The sequence below is a fragment of the Panthera onca genome, chromosome B3, assembly GCF_046562875.1.
Source record: "Panthera onca isolate mPanOnc1 chromosome B3, mPanOnc1 haplotype 2, whole genome shotgun sequence".
Classification (NCBI taxonomy): domain Eukaryota; kingdom Metazoa; phylum Chordata; class Mammalia; order Carnivora; family Felidae; genus Panthera; species Panthera onca.
The window spans coordinates 46,855,037-46,872,030 of NC_138344.1; the positions used below are offsets into that span (position 1 = coordinate 46,855,037).

At 48.1% G+C, this 16,994-nt stretch overlaps 1 protein-coding gene across 1 annotated transcript in view; it reads right to left on the reverse strand.

Annotated features, from left to right (window-relative positions):
* The window catches only part of MYZAP (myocardial zonula adherens protein), an 89,440-nt gene extending 87,044 nt beyond the window's left edge, over positions 1-2,396 (reverse strand). Inside the window, exon 1 of the mRNA XM_060618405.3 lies at positions 2,239-2,396. Within this exon, the coding sequence (XP_060474388.2) occupies positions 2,239-2,304 (66 nt within the window). The 5' untranslated portion in view covers positions 2,305-2,396. The remainder of the gene's footprint in view (positions 1-2,238) is intronic.
* Positions 2,397-16,994: the final 14,598 nt, after the last annotated feature.

Consider the following 16,994-nt stretch of genomic DNA (forward strand, 5'->3'; position numbering starts at 1 on the left):
GTAAGCTCTTTGGACAAAACAGAACTGCTATTTTGATAGCTAGCATGTTCTTGTTTAAGACCATCACTTGTCCAATAAGAGCCAAGAGGAAAGACAGGATGATACAGAGTTTATTGACAGACTTTCAACTTCAGGAACAATTTCCACGATTACTTAGTCTACAATTTTAATTTCAAGACATCCCATTCTTATCTTTCCAAGAAATAAACGTTTTTGCCCTAAAGAAAATGCAATGTGCCATTATGATACAATATATACCAAGAGCTTCATTTAAATGAGGGATATTTCCTCCTTTCAGTATCCCATTATCAATCGCCCCACGAACTCCTATGCACCCTTCAAGACTGAACTCCAGTATCTCCTGAAAAGGGAGGTCTTCCTCAGATGCTTTGGGAAGAACCCTTCCTATTAGCTTCACCCGACTTGGTTCACAATGGACCCCACTATAACAACCATCACTTTGTATGACGGTAGTCTGTGACAATGACTGCCTCCACGGGTAGAGTAGGCCCCGACACCTAGCCCTGTATCATCCAGAAGGAAATCTCTAAGTGTTGTTTAAAAAAATCAAGCAACAGATCATATCTTCTCACCATGCCCCCCATACACATACACATAGACAGGACCCGTGGCATTTGCAAATCATGAGCAGAGTTGGAAATCATGAAGGGAATCCTGGAACCTGTAAAAATCTTCTTTCCTGAACAAGTGCACCAGTACTCATGCACTCAGAACAGCCCTACATGGTGATTCAGCTCCCTGACCCCTCTGGTCCTAGGTACTTTGGTTGTCTTGTTCAAAAGGCAAAGCCTTTCCAATAGTCTGTCCACTGTGCTACTTACAATGAAATACTTGAAAGTGAACATTTGAGAAAAACAATCTTCAGAAGGGCTACCTAGTACACTAATCACATCTGCAGTCACCCACTCTAGCCACCCATCTCTGGAGGAGGACTGGACTATTTCATGCATTCTGGTCTCCCCCCCCCCCCCCCCCCCCCCCCCGTGCCTCTGTCTAGGCCCAGGGCTGGTTTTTCAGTGACTTCATTCTTTCTCAATCACAATTGTGTTCCAACTGAGCAAGATTTCCATAGAATAGAAAAAAAGGCAAATGCCTGTCTTGCAGTAAGGCTGGGACTGTGAATGGAAACTCACTTGGACCCAATGGGGATCTTGCTTTACAAAGCTAATAACTGAGAAGCCAGAGTTCTGTCAACCCTGGGTGTCTGATGTATACACATGCACACACATACACACGGGCGCGTGCACACATCTGCCCCCCTCAGAATCCATCACCTGGCCCACACCCAAGAATACCACAGGTCTTCCTTCTAGAGCTAAAGGAAGGCAGCACATAAGGGGACTGCTAGTCACCTGGTTGAGGTATGGGAACGTAAACAGGTATGTCTATGAGACTAGAAGATGGGAGTGCCAAAGAGGGTCCTGGCTCGGACTTAAGCATCTGTTTAGCTAAAACTTGGGGAACGTGATAAGAGAAATCTCAACCACTGAAAAGAAGCACTGATTGATAAATATGAATATTATGAAGAAGGGATGAACTAAAAAGCCACCGCCCAAGGCCCTGGCAGTGCGCTCTGAGGCACTGATCTTGGAAGAGATACAGAATGGGAAAGATACAACAGCACGTGCCTAGCATCTTTCACAAAGCATCTGGGGAGATGAGGAAAGATGCAATATTTAAATCAGAATGAACAAAGTGGTTTGCATAAACCCAAGTCCCACACCACTGAGCTCCCAGATGTCCAGCTGCTGATCTCTACCTTGTCAGGTGAAGCCTACCTTGGCTAAACTCACTCCAGAATCGGTGTTATCCTATCACCAGCGGGGACCAGTGACCTTTGCTTTTACTCGCTGAAAGGAGGCAAGTTTGGGTGTTAAAGATATTCATTACCTGTGAGTCTCAAGTAGGCACACCACAGAAATTGTTTCCCTTGCTTTTTAAACTCGTGCCGCCAATAAACGTGGCCTGACAGAGAAGGCAGGAAGGAGAGGAAATTTCTGGGAATTCCACAAAGTCCCCTAAGCCCTACGAGCCGTTGGCTGGGCATCCAGAGAAGGGTCACGGCCGGAGCTGGGACAGGACGGGAGAGTTGAGTCCAGGGTAGGGCGTCGGGGTCGGGGCCCCGCTCCTGCGCGTCCCCAACGCCAGACCCCGCTACAGCCGGACTGCCGGGTCGGGGAAGCGGGACTGCGGCGGCTCCCGCCCCCAGCTACTCACCCTCCTGCTGGGCGCCCCGGCGCCGCCGCCCGAGAGCAGGGTGACGGTGGACGTGGAGCGCAGCATCCCGCAGCGGCGGCCGGCGGCTAGCCCGCAGCTGCGCTCCTCCGGGCGGAATAAGCGCGCCGAGCCCGCCCTGCGCGGGGGGCGGTGCGGCCCAGGAGCTGCTCCGGCTGCGGCGGGGAGGGTGCGCGGAGGGGCGGGGCCGGGGGCGGGGCCCGAGCGCTCTCGCCCGACCCGTCTAGCTGCATTTTCTCCCCAGGGCGCGGACCTGGCCAAAGTGGAACGCAGTCCTCGGCTCGGGGCGCTGCGCCCGCCTAGGGTCTGTTCAGGGGCGGGCGGGAGCCCTGGAACCCCTGGACGCCCAGGCTCTCCCTTCCGCCTGCGGTGTCAAGGTCCACCTGCCTGTTGATCTTCACAGTACTCAGCGGCCCACCGCCACCCACCCCCCCCGCCCCAAGAGGCTTCCTTCCCCATCCCTGGAAACTTCACCCCGTGTCATTCATTATTTACTGAGTGCCTACCGTGTGTCCCTCCTAGCAGGCAACACAATTGACTGGCGCTGTCTGTCCTCATGATGTTTGCAATCTGGTCGGGACGCCTAGAATAGATGACAGGTGTGGGTGCTTTGGTAGAAGAGGAGATACCTATGGGAAAAAACAACCCGGCCCTAGTTGCTGGCCTGTGCAGGAAAAGACCTCTAACAGAGGTGATGAGTAAGCAGGAGCAAGCCAGGTGTAGAGTGTTTATCACAACTGCTCATATTTATTCAGTGATTACTGTGGGCCCAGCTGGCAAGTGCTTTGCATGTATTACCTCATTTAATCCTCACAGCCACCTTCATTTAATCCTATACCCCCATTTTGCAGATGAGGACATTGACTCACCAAGAGACTAACACAGCAGAAGCCCCACCAGCTGGTAGGGGCAAAGCTATGACAGACCCCACAGTCAGCCCCTAGTGCCTTGCTTGTCCACTCTGCTACGCCCTCTAGTAGAGTGAGGAGCAAGTTACAGACCAAAAGAACTGGTATGTGCAACGATGGGCACAAGGCAAGAGAAGGTACAATATATTTTTAGGCGCTGAAAATATCACAGTGCAAGGGGCCCTGGTAGAGGCAAAGGTAGAGAAGCAGCAGGATGCTGAGACAGAGAACCTGGTGTCCTTAGGCAAGCGGTTTGGCCCTTACCCTGAAGATAAAGTGTCTTTCAGCAGGGGAAGACAATCTACCTCCACTCACTCTTCAAAGCCCAGGTCAAACACTGCCTCTCCATCAAGTTCTCCAGGACCTTCTTGCCCTGAACACTTACACTCATGAACCTCACAGCTCTTTGAGATCTTGTATCCTGTTAGCAGTGTGTGTGTGTGTGTGTGTGTGTGTGTGTGTGTGTGTGTGTGTTCCCCTTCCCCAGTGGTGAGCTTCTGGAGGGTGAGGGCCAGGCCTTGCCCTTTGCTAAATCCCCAGTGAGGCCCCAACATGAAAGATGCTCAAGAAATATTGCTGAATAAGATTCCAAATGCTCCTGTGAGACTCACTCCTTCTGTAGATGAGGAAACAGGCGAGAGTATCTAAGTGACTTTCCCAAAGTCACATATTCTGTCATCATCACCACCATAGCTGTGCCTGCATTCTAAGTGCTTTGTATGCATGTTCTCATCCAGGCCTCACCATGACCCAAAAGATGGAGACTGTTCTTGTCCCCATTTTGCAAATGAGGAAACTGAGGCTCAAGGACATTAGGTTAATTGGTGAATAGACTGGGACCAGACCTGTAGTGTTCTAACTACAGGTCTACGGCTTTTTTACTACCCTCCCATCCACCTACCCTTCTGAAAAGAGGTCATTCATGAGAGATCTCTTCCTATCCTACTTTCACAGAGCCCAGTATTCTCCAGAGAGTCTTGTAAAACTAAAAGCTGGGTCTGCCCTTCAATAAATAACGGTCAGAATGTGGCTGTTGAAAGCCAGCATGGGTTAGAAATATCTTCATGGTTATCTTGGTAGAAAGAAGCTAATGATTATTGTTGTTTTGTAATTTGCCCTGAGGAGAAAGGAAATGGGCTGCCATTCAGACAGAGCCCAAATAGCCTGGCATCATCAATGTTTATTTATATTATGGCAACCACCCAAGTGACCACCCAGGATGGAGTCATCATTTGAAAGGAAGTGTGGTCCGACGATTCAATTTCCCTCCATCTACCCAAATCTTTTTCATATTATTAATATAATACTTTCCACACTGTATCATAGTTTCGTACAAAAGCGGCAGACTAAACACCAGCTTGTGAGCTCTTTGTTGTAACTGGATCTTGTTTACCTCTCTGCCTCCCCAGTACCTAGAACAGTAACTGGCCTGTTGCAAGTGCACACTAAATGCTGAATAGATGAAGAAGTTAGAGAGCAATACTTCAACTCACTCAAGGTCAAGCCAAACAGAAACCAAGATCCTTGCCAACCCAGCTTCTAGGGTAGGCTAGGGTCTCCAAGCAGTTTGCCAGCTGAAGCAGTCAGATCCCCAGGATTATCCCAGCTAGGAAAGCTCCCTACGTTGGCTTCACTAAGGGCCATTATGGGCAGATACCACAGCCCCTCCCTGCCAGCCCAACCCATATGGAACTGCAAGAGAGAGGAGAGTGGGGAACCCCCAAAATGGAAGAGGAGCAAAAGGAAGGAAAGTGGGAAGACAGTTCAGGATCAAGGGATCAATGCAAAGCGGAAAAGTGGATCTAAAATGGAGGCAACATCCAAACAAAGTCATAGTCACAGGTTTCTATGAACAGTTCTGGGAGAAGATAGAAAGGAAAGATTGACTCCTTTCAAAGGGGAATCAAAGCTGAGAACTTCTGCCCTGGCCAGCAGTCCTCCACGGTCTGCAGAACTGAAGGACTGGAAGGGACCAGGACATAAGAAAGATAAGCATAGGGCTCTGGGGTGTAGGGTCACCCTCTTCCCTATCGACATGGCTCCAGTCTACTCCGAGCCCACCCTGACCTTTGGTGACCAAGGATCACTGCTTGGGGATCACGGGAACAGGAGCTATGACAGAAAGGTCTTAGCTGCCACCCTTCCCATCCACAGTACCAGTCGCACATTCCTAAGAGCTGTCCTGAATTTCCCTGTGGAAGCACAGGTCTATAGAAAATTCTAGATGTCTGTATAGACACCCTTTATTTTCTTGAAATCAATCGCTGAATTGTCCCTCCTTCTTTTGCCCTACTTCTAGAATTCTCTCTCATCTCCTCCCAGCCTCTGCTTTCAGAATTGTCGCTGCTGCTCTCTGCTGAACCCTCTCCAAACTCTCTATTGGCATCTTTAGCTGAGGGGCTTATGGTGGGACCCATTTCTCCAGCAAAGTCCTGAGAAGCAGTCTGTCGTTATCTCTGGGCAGAAACAATCAGAAAGTGAATCTCTGGACAAGGACACAGAGTAGGTGAGGCAAGCAAATGATGTTTTGTGTCTCCCTCACTCTTACATCTCTGAAGCTTCCCTTTTTTTCCTCTGCCATTCAGCTGTCACAACATCCCAGAGTCCTGGCATAGTCTCCTGTTTTGAATGCTAAACAGAGGCTAAACTTTCACAATAAAAGAAGGACACATTTCCAACCCAAGGATAAGGGTATTGAATTATAGAGCCCCTTTGGATAAAGTAGGACAAGAAACACCTCATATTCACAGGGTGTCAGAGAAGCAGAGAGCAGGCCCTAGAGATAAGGAAAGCAGACTGAGAGGAACCCAATACCCTGGCCAAGTCACCCAGATACACAGCATTTATCAACCTGTCTAGACATGGGGCTGGCACCTGCTGGTGGCCCACTCAGGGGAATACAAGTTTATTGAAAATAATCCTATACTTGCCAGTTAACCCGTGAACAAACGAACCACTGGCAGAGCAACAATAACCCAACTCATTGAACAAATATGGACCAAGGGCTTACTGTGTGCCAGGCACTGGGGACACAGAGATGAGTAAGACAGCCCCCATTTTCTAGCAGCTTACTCTCAATTTGGGAAAAGAGACAGATACTTAGTAGAGTAAAATGATATCTACCATATCTACAACACTCACGGCATTTAAAAGCGTCTAGATACATCAACGCATTTAATCTTCCCAGCATCTCAGTGAGGAAGGTGCCATTATGTCTCCTGCTTTGCAGATGAGGAAATCATACCGCAGGGACATGAAGTGACTTATCCATGGTACCAACGCTAGTAAGTGGTAGAGCTAAGCTTCAGCCCAGGCAACATGACTCCAGAGTCCTTGCGTTTGACAGTTTACCTCCTCTACAGAGGTAGAAGCAGACGTGAAGCACTGTGGGCAGAGGAGAAGGGGGTCCAAGCTGCTGCAGCAAAGAGGAGAAAGGCTTCCCAGGGTAGGCAGCACAGGGACTGGCCCTGAAGAATGAGAAGGAAAAGTCAGGACATTGGGGCGGAGGGGCCAGATGAAACCATGGGGTCAGAGAGTCTGGGAGATACATGTTAGCCAGTTTAGCTTGAATTTCAGAGCAGAAGGGATTGGCTAGTAGAGGTTAGATTGCAAAGGGCCTTGAATACAGCTGAGAATCAATCTGTGGGTGATGGGGAGCCATTGAAGGTTTGAGAGCAGGGCAGTGATGTACTCAGGCAGCAGAGAGAACAGTCTGGATGGAAGGCAGAGACTCCAGAGCAAGTATTTTGGTGCCTACTGATAGGGTATTGACACAAGATAAAGAGGAACTGTGCTAGGGTAGTCAGCAGTGGTGGAAAGGAAAGGAGGTAACAAATTGAAATGACAGAAATTTAACAGAACTTAGTGACAAACCAGAAGCTGGAACATTTTTGTGAACTGTAGGTCACCCTAATGAGTAGTCAACCAATCAATACCTGTACGGATGCTGAGGGAGAGGGAGTCAGTGGGGCTTCGCTGTACATTAAACAGAAGGCGTCGTTCTGGCTTTTCCAAGTAGTTAAATGGGCTTGTGGTAGAAAAGTTGCAGGTGCAAAGGCGGAAATCTTACATATTTATTCTTTCAGGAAGACAGCCTACTGACTGTCTTTAAGAGGAAGTGAGCTCCACCCAATGTCAAAAAAAAAAATCATAACAGAAGGAATAAGTTAGATGAGAAATGTTAAAGGAATTAGGGACCTTCCTGAGCAGAAAGGTACAAAGAACATCCCCTTTTGTAACCATGTGCTTCCTTCCATGAGTAATTTAGATTTACCCACTCAATTCCCAGTCAGAGAACCAAAAGGAAAAAGAAAAAAAAAAAAAAAAAAAAAAAAAAAAGAAAAGATTTGCCCCAAAGCTTCTGAATTGGTAACTTGTCAGTGAATCCCATTTGGACCGATTAAAATATGTGTAATACCTGTATTTGAATCTACACCAAAAATGAAATAGCTAACTTACAGTGGAAAATATTTGTGTGCATTTTAAAAAATAAAAGCGCCCTGAGATGTTTATGTAGGTATACTCATGTAGAACATCTGATACATCTACTTATGGTATAACTACCTTCTCCCAGAAACAAACTCTGAGCCAAAGATCCATGTGCTTACTGAGGAGCTGCCCCCAGAGGAAACCAGGAAGGGAGTGGAGACACAGGAAGAGGAAGAAGGAAGGAAGGGAACCATTTTAGGGAAAGCTCCAGATCCAGCCTGATCCCATGGACAGCTCTGGGGTATAAACTGCACCTCAGAGTTAGTCCTGCCTTAAGATAAAAAGGTGTTTGTACTTCTACACTAGCCAGTCATTCCGTGGTACGGGGGTAGAGGGTAGGAGAGGTGTATCACTCCAAGCTCCGTGGTAGTCTGGAAGGGCAGGAACCTCCATGTCTATAGGAAATCCTCTGAAGGTCACAGGTACAAACTATTAGCATCAGAACACATACTTTAAAAAGCTGGGAAAGAGACACAGAGCTGGTAAGAGGGCCAAGAAGATTTAGGTGGGCACCAACTGTGTCCACTACACCATGTATTATATCTATATAAAACCTGGATATACATACAGATACCAAGGGTATATAATATGTCACTGCTCAGAGTAAAGATCTCTGGTGCAACAACAACCATAAACCACTGTGTGGCCTGGAGAGTCCAGTTTAAAAGAAAAAAAAATCCCAGTGTGAAAACAGATGGTCTGAAAGATTCAGAGGAACGCTCAATCTACTGAGGGAAGAGGCAGGATCCAAAAGATCAAGAGGCTGGAGAATCTGACAAGAAGGAATGCGATAGGAATAAATCTATGGTTCAAAGTCAACAATGGCCCCAGTAGCAGACACAGGAAACCCAGCTCAGCAGCATCAGGTGCTAAAGATACCTGTGTAACTCAGCTTGGCCAGTAACTCCACAGAAGCCAATCCTCCCATGACCCAGAACACCCCATCTAATCTCACGTTGCATTCAAAGGAAGGCAAGGTCTGGACCAGAGAGGCAAGGGACCCTTCTCTGTGGCACTGGCCCCGCCACGCCTACAGTGTGGCCTTTGATTCTGGTGCCACAACTAAAAGAACATGGACCGCCCACATGATTCCAGAATAACCTAACACAGATGGTCTGTGAACTTGGCACCAAATAATGGGGGATGCAGGTGACACAACTGGGAATATTGTCTCTAGAGAAGGAAAGACACGGAGACATGTTAGGTGACTCTAAGTCTGTCCTTGTGACAAGAACAGTTATACGTGTTCTGTGTGACTCAAAGTATAGAAGGAGGCCCAGTAGGTAAAAGTTACAGGGAGATGGGGTTCAAGAGCCAGAGCGAGTGGAGGAGAGGGGATAGAGGGCAGAACTTGGGGTGGGGGGAAGTGACGAGCAGGTCCCACTCCAGAAGTAGGCAGGGCATTCCCTATCACTCCATCATCAGTCCCCAAGCCTGCTGTGCACTGAAGCCACTTGGGAACTTTCTAGTAATACATTTCTGGGATGACAACCAGAAATGCATATTCTAATAAGCTTCCTAAACTTTCCCTCATGCTATCACCCAACATTTGTGCTCGGACCAGTCTCTGGAACCACGGGTGAAGACATCTCATCAAGGATGACTAGAGGGAGCCCAGATATCAGCTGGGGAAGGAGGCATAGAGAAGGTGAATGTATTCCCTTCAAATCCTGGACATCTGTGGGCCTGGGACTGTGGGATTCTGGGTTTCACAGCAGAGAAGTCAGTGTGAAGAACACTGTTCAATAGAGAGTGGGGACTTGGAGCCAAACAAACCTGAATTTACACTCAGGCTCTGCTATGTATCAGCTGAGGGGTCCTGGGCAAGTCATTCCTACTTTCCAAACCTCACTCTTCTCCCCTGTGAAATGGGAGGTCACCCTACCACCTCAGAGAGTTGTTGTGGGGCTTGAATGAGAGTATAGAATATAAACGAAGAGTCTATAGCACGTGAGGTCCCTTCTAAAGAAAAGCATGAATTGCCTGGTCATGAAAGAGAATGGAACACTCCTCAGCTTTGGGACAAATTCTTCAAAGCAAATATATTGGATGCTCCGTACCAATGCTGATGTAAGACATTCAGAAAAGAATAAAAGGCATTCTTTCCCTATATGTGGTTTGCTCAATTAAGAAAGATTAATATAGAGGGGCACCTGGGTGGCTCAGTCAGTTGAATGGTGACTTCAGCTCAGGTCATGATCTCGCAGTCAGTGAGTTTGAGCCCCACGTAGGTAGGGCTCTGTGCTGACAGCTCAGGGCCTGGAACCTGCTTTGGATTCTGTGTCTCCCTCTCTCTCTCTGCCTCTTCCTCTCTCTCTCTCTCTCTCTCTCTCTCTCTCTCTCTCTCTTTCTCTCTCTCTCCCCAAAATAAAGAAAAACATTTGAAAAAAAAGAAAGATTAATATAGAGAACTTACCTACCCTTAGCATGTATGAAAGAGGATCATATAACTTCAAAACAAAACAGCATTCATTAGCTTTTAATGAAGACCAACAATACTCGTTAACATGTTTTCTGCCTCTATACTTCCAGTGAATTCATGCAGGCAGGCTTCCACTATAGGTGCTGAGGCAAGTATAACATTTACTATAAGACTTGACATGGGGTGGGGGGGGGGCGCCTGGGTGGCTCAGTCATTTAAGCATCTGACTTCGGCTCAGGTCATGATCTCGCGGTTTGCGAGTTCGAGCCCCGGGTCGGGCTCTCTGCTGACAGCTCAGAGCCTGGAGCCTGCTTCGGATTCTGTGTCTCCCTCTCTCTCTACCCCTCCCCTGCTTATGCTCTGTCTTTCGCTGTCTCAAGAATAAATAAAACATTAAAAAAAATAAAAAGAAAAAGACTTGACATGGGGATATGAACAAGTCTCTAAATACAGTTTACTCTGCTCCAAGCACTCACCTGCTGCCATCCCGTCTGCAGGGCTCTTTCTGATATGCCAGTAGTCAGGGCCTGAGGCAGGGCCTTTGGATGTGGTTGTGAGGGTTGTTCACAGCAGCAGGGCTTCAGGCTGTGTGAGCTAATGTTCCCCTTGGTAAGCTGTTCCCCCCGGCATAGGGTTGTGTCCACTGGAGGAAAGGATGCCATTTCTTAATTTTTTTTAAATTTTATTTTAGAGAAGTGGGCGGTGGGGTGGGGGAGTGGCAGAGGGAGAGACAGAGACAGAGAATCTTGAGCAAGGTCCATGCTCGGCACGAGCCAGATGCGGGGCTTGATCCAAAAGACGGCCGATCATGACCTAAGCTGAAATCAAGAGTTGAACACTCCACCTGCTGAGCCACCCAGGTACCTAAAAGGATGCCATTTCTAATCCACACACAGCCATATGGGCTAGGTGGTCCTGCCTGGAATGGGAGAAATGGGGCGTCAGTTATTTTTGTGAAAGATCCCCTCCCTACCAAGAAACCATTCCTGCCACAGTCTTCTGCAGTTCAGCTGATGGAGATGCATTCTTCCAGTAGCTCAAGCCAGAATCCATGGAGTCCTCCTTGATTTCTCCCTTTAATCTCATACCTTACCTTTTATCTGTTTACCTTTACCTTCAAAATATGTCCAATATCTAAACTCTTTCACATCACCATCACCTCTCCCATGGATTCTTGAAATATAGCCTCCTAGCCGGCCTTTCTGCTTCTGCCCCTGCCCTCCCATAGTCCGTGCACAACACAAAGGCCACTGTGATCCTTGTAGACCCACAATCCTGTGGGCAGGCCCTTCCAGTGGCTTCACAGCTCCTCCTACAAAAGCCCAAGTCTCGTGCATTTGGTTTGTGTCTGTCTCTCCTAAGATCCAAGGTCTACGAAGGCACGGGCTTTAGTCTGTTTTGTTTGTTCCGCTAACCCAGAGTCGGCACCAGTGTGCCTAGCACTGAGCAGGCATCCAGTAGAGCATTCTTGAATAAGTGAGTGGTCGGGGCGCCTGGGTGGCTCGGTCGGTTAAGCGTCCGACTTCGGCTCAGGTCATGATCTCGCTGTCCGTGAGTTCGAGCCCCGCGTCGGGCTCTGTGCTGACAGCTCAGAGCCTGGGGCCTGTTGCAGATTCTGTGTCTCCCTCTCTCTGACCCTCCCCCGTTCATGCTCTGTCTCTCTCTGTCTCAAAAATAAATAAACGTTAAAAAAAAAATTAAAAAAAAAAAAAAAAAAGAATAAGTAAGTGGTCTTCACTATGGTCCCCAGGGCGACACATACGCAATCCGTGCAAGGTCCCTGCACCTCTGGATGGGAGTGGTGTTGGTCTCCATTGCTCACAGGATCTGCAGAAACATCTACCTCTGGTCCACACCTCCCTCTGATATGGCTATTTCAGCCTCCTGCCCTACAACAGGTCAGCTCATGCCCTCCCCTTCAGGAACAAATGTCACCCATCTCTCAATAACGCAGAGCTTTAACGAACAGAAGGAACTCCTGATTTTAACCTACACAAAATTCCCTACAGCAGGGGAATAGAAAGGCTGGGGAAAGACAGGGGAATAAGGAAAGGTATCTACAGCAGGAAAAGCAAGGGACAAATTAGTCACTCCATCAGTTGTGCTGGGACCCGCTTTAACACATGACGGTGCTCATCCCCGTCCCTCCATCATCCCCTCAGTTGCAAGTGAGCCTTTGATGTCAGAGACTCATTCATCAGCAGACACCTGTGTGTCTCCCAGATGCAAACAGTGATCAGTCCAGGTGCCCATCCTCCAAGCCCCGCTTAACTGTGGTGACAGGGAAGAGGGAGGGGGAGGGCCTGGGGGGGCTGCTGCTTCTTCTGTTTCCTGGACACATTGCCTCTCTCTCTGCCTCCCACACAAACATGTCAGCTCCCTCTCAGCCAGGGTCATGTCCCATGACCCTCCTTGACAGCCACTCAGCTCCCCATGCGCCTTTCAGAGCTAGGGCTGCGGGAGGTGGGGGCAGGGGGGTCAGGGTCACTTGAGCCCACTTGAGGTGGATGGGTTGGGGATAGGACAGGGTCTGCTCACAGGGGCAGCAAGGGAACTTCAAGTCTGCGTCCATCTGCAGGGGGCAGATGAGATTGAGTTTAGCTGAAAGACAAGGAACAACTTGCAATCATAGCCCCAGACCATCCATCAGGAGCAGGAAGTTGAAGGTTAAACAGCTGTACGTTCCACCAGGTAGGCTGAGACCAGCAATGAGGAATCCCCGGAGAGGTCAGGGAGGGAGGCCACTAGGGAGCTTCAGGGCTGCAGGCATGGAACCAGGCTCAGGATAGATGACCAATATGTCCTGGTTTGCCTGGGATCTTCTCGTCTCAGGCACTAGAAGTCTCTGGTTCCAGGAAACCCCATCAGTCCCAGGCAAACCAGGACCAGAAGCAGGGAGCAAACCCCAAGAGCAAGGCCAAACCTTGGTGTGTGGGAGGGACACAGGGAAGACACAGAACAGTGACTCCAACAGAGTGACCCAGGCAGAAAGCCCAGGTGTAGGAACCAGGACAGATGACAGAAATTTGGCTCAGAAAGATGTGAGGTAAAGTGCCATCAAGGAGGTTAAAAGGTATTCCATTAAAAAGAAAAAAATTTTCCATAGTCCAAAAAATTTAAAGAATCGAAGTTAAAAGTAGGCATATTTAAAATACAACTTATTGGGGCACCTGGGTGGCTCTGTCGCTTGGACGACCGACTTCGGCTCGAGTCATGATCTCGCGGTCCATGAGTTCGAGCCCCACGTAGGGCTCTGTGCTGACAGCTCGGAGCCCGGAGCCTGTTTCAGATTCTGTGTCTCCCTCTCTCTGCCCCTCCCCCGTTCATGCTCTGTCTCTCTCTGTCTCAAAAATAAATAAACGTTAAAAAAAATTTTTTTAAATACAACTTATTGCCTTAAAGTAGATGGAACATCTTCCAAAGATATGTAACTATGCAGTGTTTCCCCTCCTCACCCTTAATAACTCATAGGTTGAGCTCATAGGAAGCTAGCAAGACACAAGCAGCTGGGGAGACACTGTTCTAAGGCAGCTTTCCAGAAATATGCCTAATCTGGGAAGAGAAGTTCACACGGAATCTGATTATGTAGGTTAATAATTGTCAAGCTCAGAGAGATCGAAAGACCAAGCCTCAGTTCTAGATGGCATAGCCAAAATTGAGCTCTGCTGTTTCCCACGGTGGTGAGTCTAGACTCATCCATTTATCAGAGGTTAATGTGCTGCAGCTGAGTACAATTATTGGTCATAACAAGTGCCCCAGCTGGAGGCCGGCTTCCGGATGACCCTTTCCCCAGAGAAGAGAGTGTTCCCACTAACCCAGGAGTGCGGTGAAGAAAAGCCATTCATCCCATAGACAGATCTGACATTAAACACTGAACAGGTGTGCAACGAGGTAGAGGCCCCCCAGTTGTGATTTCTATGGCTTCCACATTTATCTTTACCATGACTGGAGGACAAAAAGCTGGGTTTGATCTGATAGGGAGAAGTGCAGAGGGTTCTGGAACAATGCTTGAGTGCCTGGCACCAAAAAATCAGGCTCACTCTATGGGCAACTGCTAGAGCCCTTGAGGGAAGCTGGGTGTCAGTGTTCTTCAAAGGCATTTTGCTCTCCTATCAACAAGTCACTGTCACAGTACAAAGATGAGTACAAGGGCTTATGTCCAGGTTCCTTTTTAAAAAAATTTTTTTAATGTTTATTTATTTTTGAGAGAGAGAGAGAGAGAGAGAGAGAATGGGAGTGGGGGAGAGGCAGAGAGAGGAGACACAGAATCGGAAGCAGGCTCCAGGTTCTGAGCTGTCAGCACAGAGCCTGCCACGGGGCTCGGACTCACTAACCGTGAGATCATGACCTGAGCCCAAGTCAGACACTTAACCCACTGAGCCACCCAGGCAACCCCCCTGGTTCTTATTAGGTATGACATATAGACTTTCCTAAGGACTGGTGGAAAGACTAACGACGATGGCTTCCGGTAATTGCTCTGACACTACCTGTCTTGACCTGAAGCCATGTCCCCTCTGTGGGGCTTCACATCTACACGCAGTAACTGAGGGCCCTCAGGCTGGATGTGCTCTGGGCTGCTTTGTAGCTATGACATCCAAAAGCCTTGATAAACCAAATCATCCCCAAACACTTCCTTGTTGTTATCTACTCAAGTTAGAAACTGCCATTTTCTCTAAACCACAAACAATCTACTCTTATAATAGGTCAGCCCCAGGGGAACCTGGGTGGCTCAGTCGGTTAAGCATTTGACTCTGGATTTCAGCCCACTTCACAATCTCTTGATTTGTGCTCTGCGCTGACAGTGCAGAGCCTGCTTGGGATTCATTCTCTCTCTCTCTCAACATAAATAAATAAACTTAAAAAAATAACAATGGGTCAGGCCTCTGTGGCACTGGGCAGTATTGCAAGCTAGGTTCTGGAGAAAACTAGATACAGGTCCTTCACTGCATTTTCAGTTTAAAATGCAGGAGGAGCTGCCTGAACAGTATTTTCTACACCGCCCCACATCCTCCAGTCTGGCACGCTTGGACTATTTCGATTCTCTGGAACACACTATATACCTTTACCTCCATGCCTCCACAAGTCTGGGGTCCCCTGGGACACACACTCTGAGGTAGGCACGTGTGTAGGACAGGTTCAGAGGTGTCCCGAGGAGACATGTCTGTCCTGGAGTAGGGGAAGCAGGACTGGTAGAGGGAGAGCCTGCCCTGTGATATATATAGTCATACCACAGGCCTTGGCAGATCCCATGGGGCGCTCTGGAGCTAGGACGGCCCTTCAGAGCTGTGCTCAACTGAGGCAAGGGGGCTGGGCCTTTGTACCCATCTATAGACCAGTCCCCTAGGGAGGAGACAAGGGCAATTTCGGTGAGCTGTGGACGCCTGGGAGGACCCTGAAAGGGAAGGAGGGAAGCAGAGGGGAAGGCCTGGGGGCAAGCGGAGCCTGGCTGGGAGAGCAGTGTCCTGCTTCAGATGTCATTAGTGTCTTAGCCCTTCATCATCTTTGCGGACGTTATTTCCACAAAGATCTCTGAAAACACTACCCCGACAGTGTTTATTATCTCCGCCAAACCACATTCTCAGCGAATAAGAAGACAGACGTATCATAAATGCCAGCCGTTTCCTCCCGCCCCAGTTTAGATTTCAGGACAATGCGTTTATTACTGTTGCATCATGTGGCCACCACATATAGGAAACAGCCTGATTAGAGGGGGCTGGGGGACCTGGCTCGCCTGCATCCTGTCTCCCACGGAGCCAGACCCAGCCGGATACTCCAGTAGAAGCCCACTTCCGCCTTCTCTATCCCCTCCCTCAACAAAACCATCCAGGAGGAAAACGTTTTCCTGTCTTGGGTGGAGAGAGAACTTTGTCCTCTATATGAGGGTGAAAGGGGAAAGTACATGAGTGGACACTTTCAACTCTCCATTTTTCCTTGTATTGTATATTTCAACACAGCCTGCCCGAACATGGCTCTGTTCAACGTGTTTATATTCAGATTCTGGGTATTTTATGTTACCGTCACTTTATTTCATTCTGCCGAAAACCCTACAGGGTACAAACAAATCTGACCTTGCCATGAGCTAAAACTCCTTAAAGCATCACTGTCTGTTATAAATACTTGAATAAAAGAAATCCTCCAAAGTTCAGCTGGCCTGCCATTTCATTCTAGATGGACAGTTTGAAATGAGGATCAGGGTAGAGACCACCTTCAGTCAACTAAAAACCAAAATAAATAAATAAAACCAAACAAATAAATAAAAACCAAAATAAATTGCATTGCTTGGCAGAATGACATATTTTCATTTGCTTATTTAGCCATCTAGTCATTTACTAATTGGATGGTAAATGTATCACATACATTGTATGATATTGTATGTATTAAGTCCTTTAATTGTCTTAGGGCTGTAGGAAATGCAAGGGTGTGTAGGAATCATCCCTTGTCCTGGAGAAGCTTACGGTAGAGAAGTGGGCTGTTTAGAACAGGGGCTGGGATGCATGAAAGAATTATTCATTTGAGCCTAGGATGGTGGCAAGATCCATAAGGCAGGGAGAATGGCGGGAAGAGTGGCTGTACATGGCACCTGTGTTGCCCTGAATTTTGCCACTACGCTTTGTCCCAAAGGCACTGTGGAACCATTGAAACATTTTAAGCAGAGGAGTCCCATGGTGCCATACTGCCACCAGACTCTAAGTGGCACGCTGAGACTACAAACAAATGAGATTGAAGGCAAAAGAGTGTGGCTTATAGAGTCATGTATCCCTAGCTCTCAGCACATCCACACAATAGAGGCTCAATACATGTTTGTTGAAGAATGAATGAGTGCATGGAGGTGTTTCAGAATAGCAGAAGAGATGGGACCTCTGGAGATGACAGGAAGTGGGGCCTGAGGAAGTTTAGGAAATGTTTGGAATACCCATAAT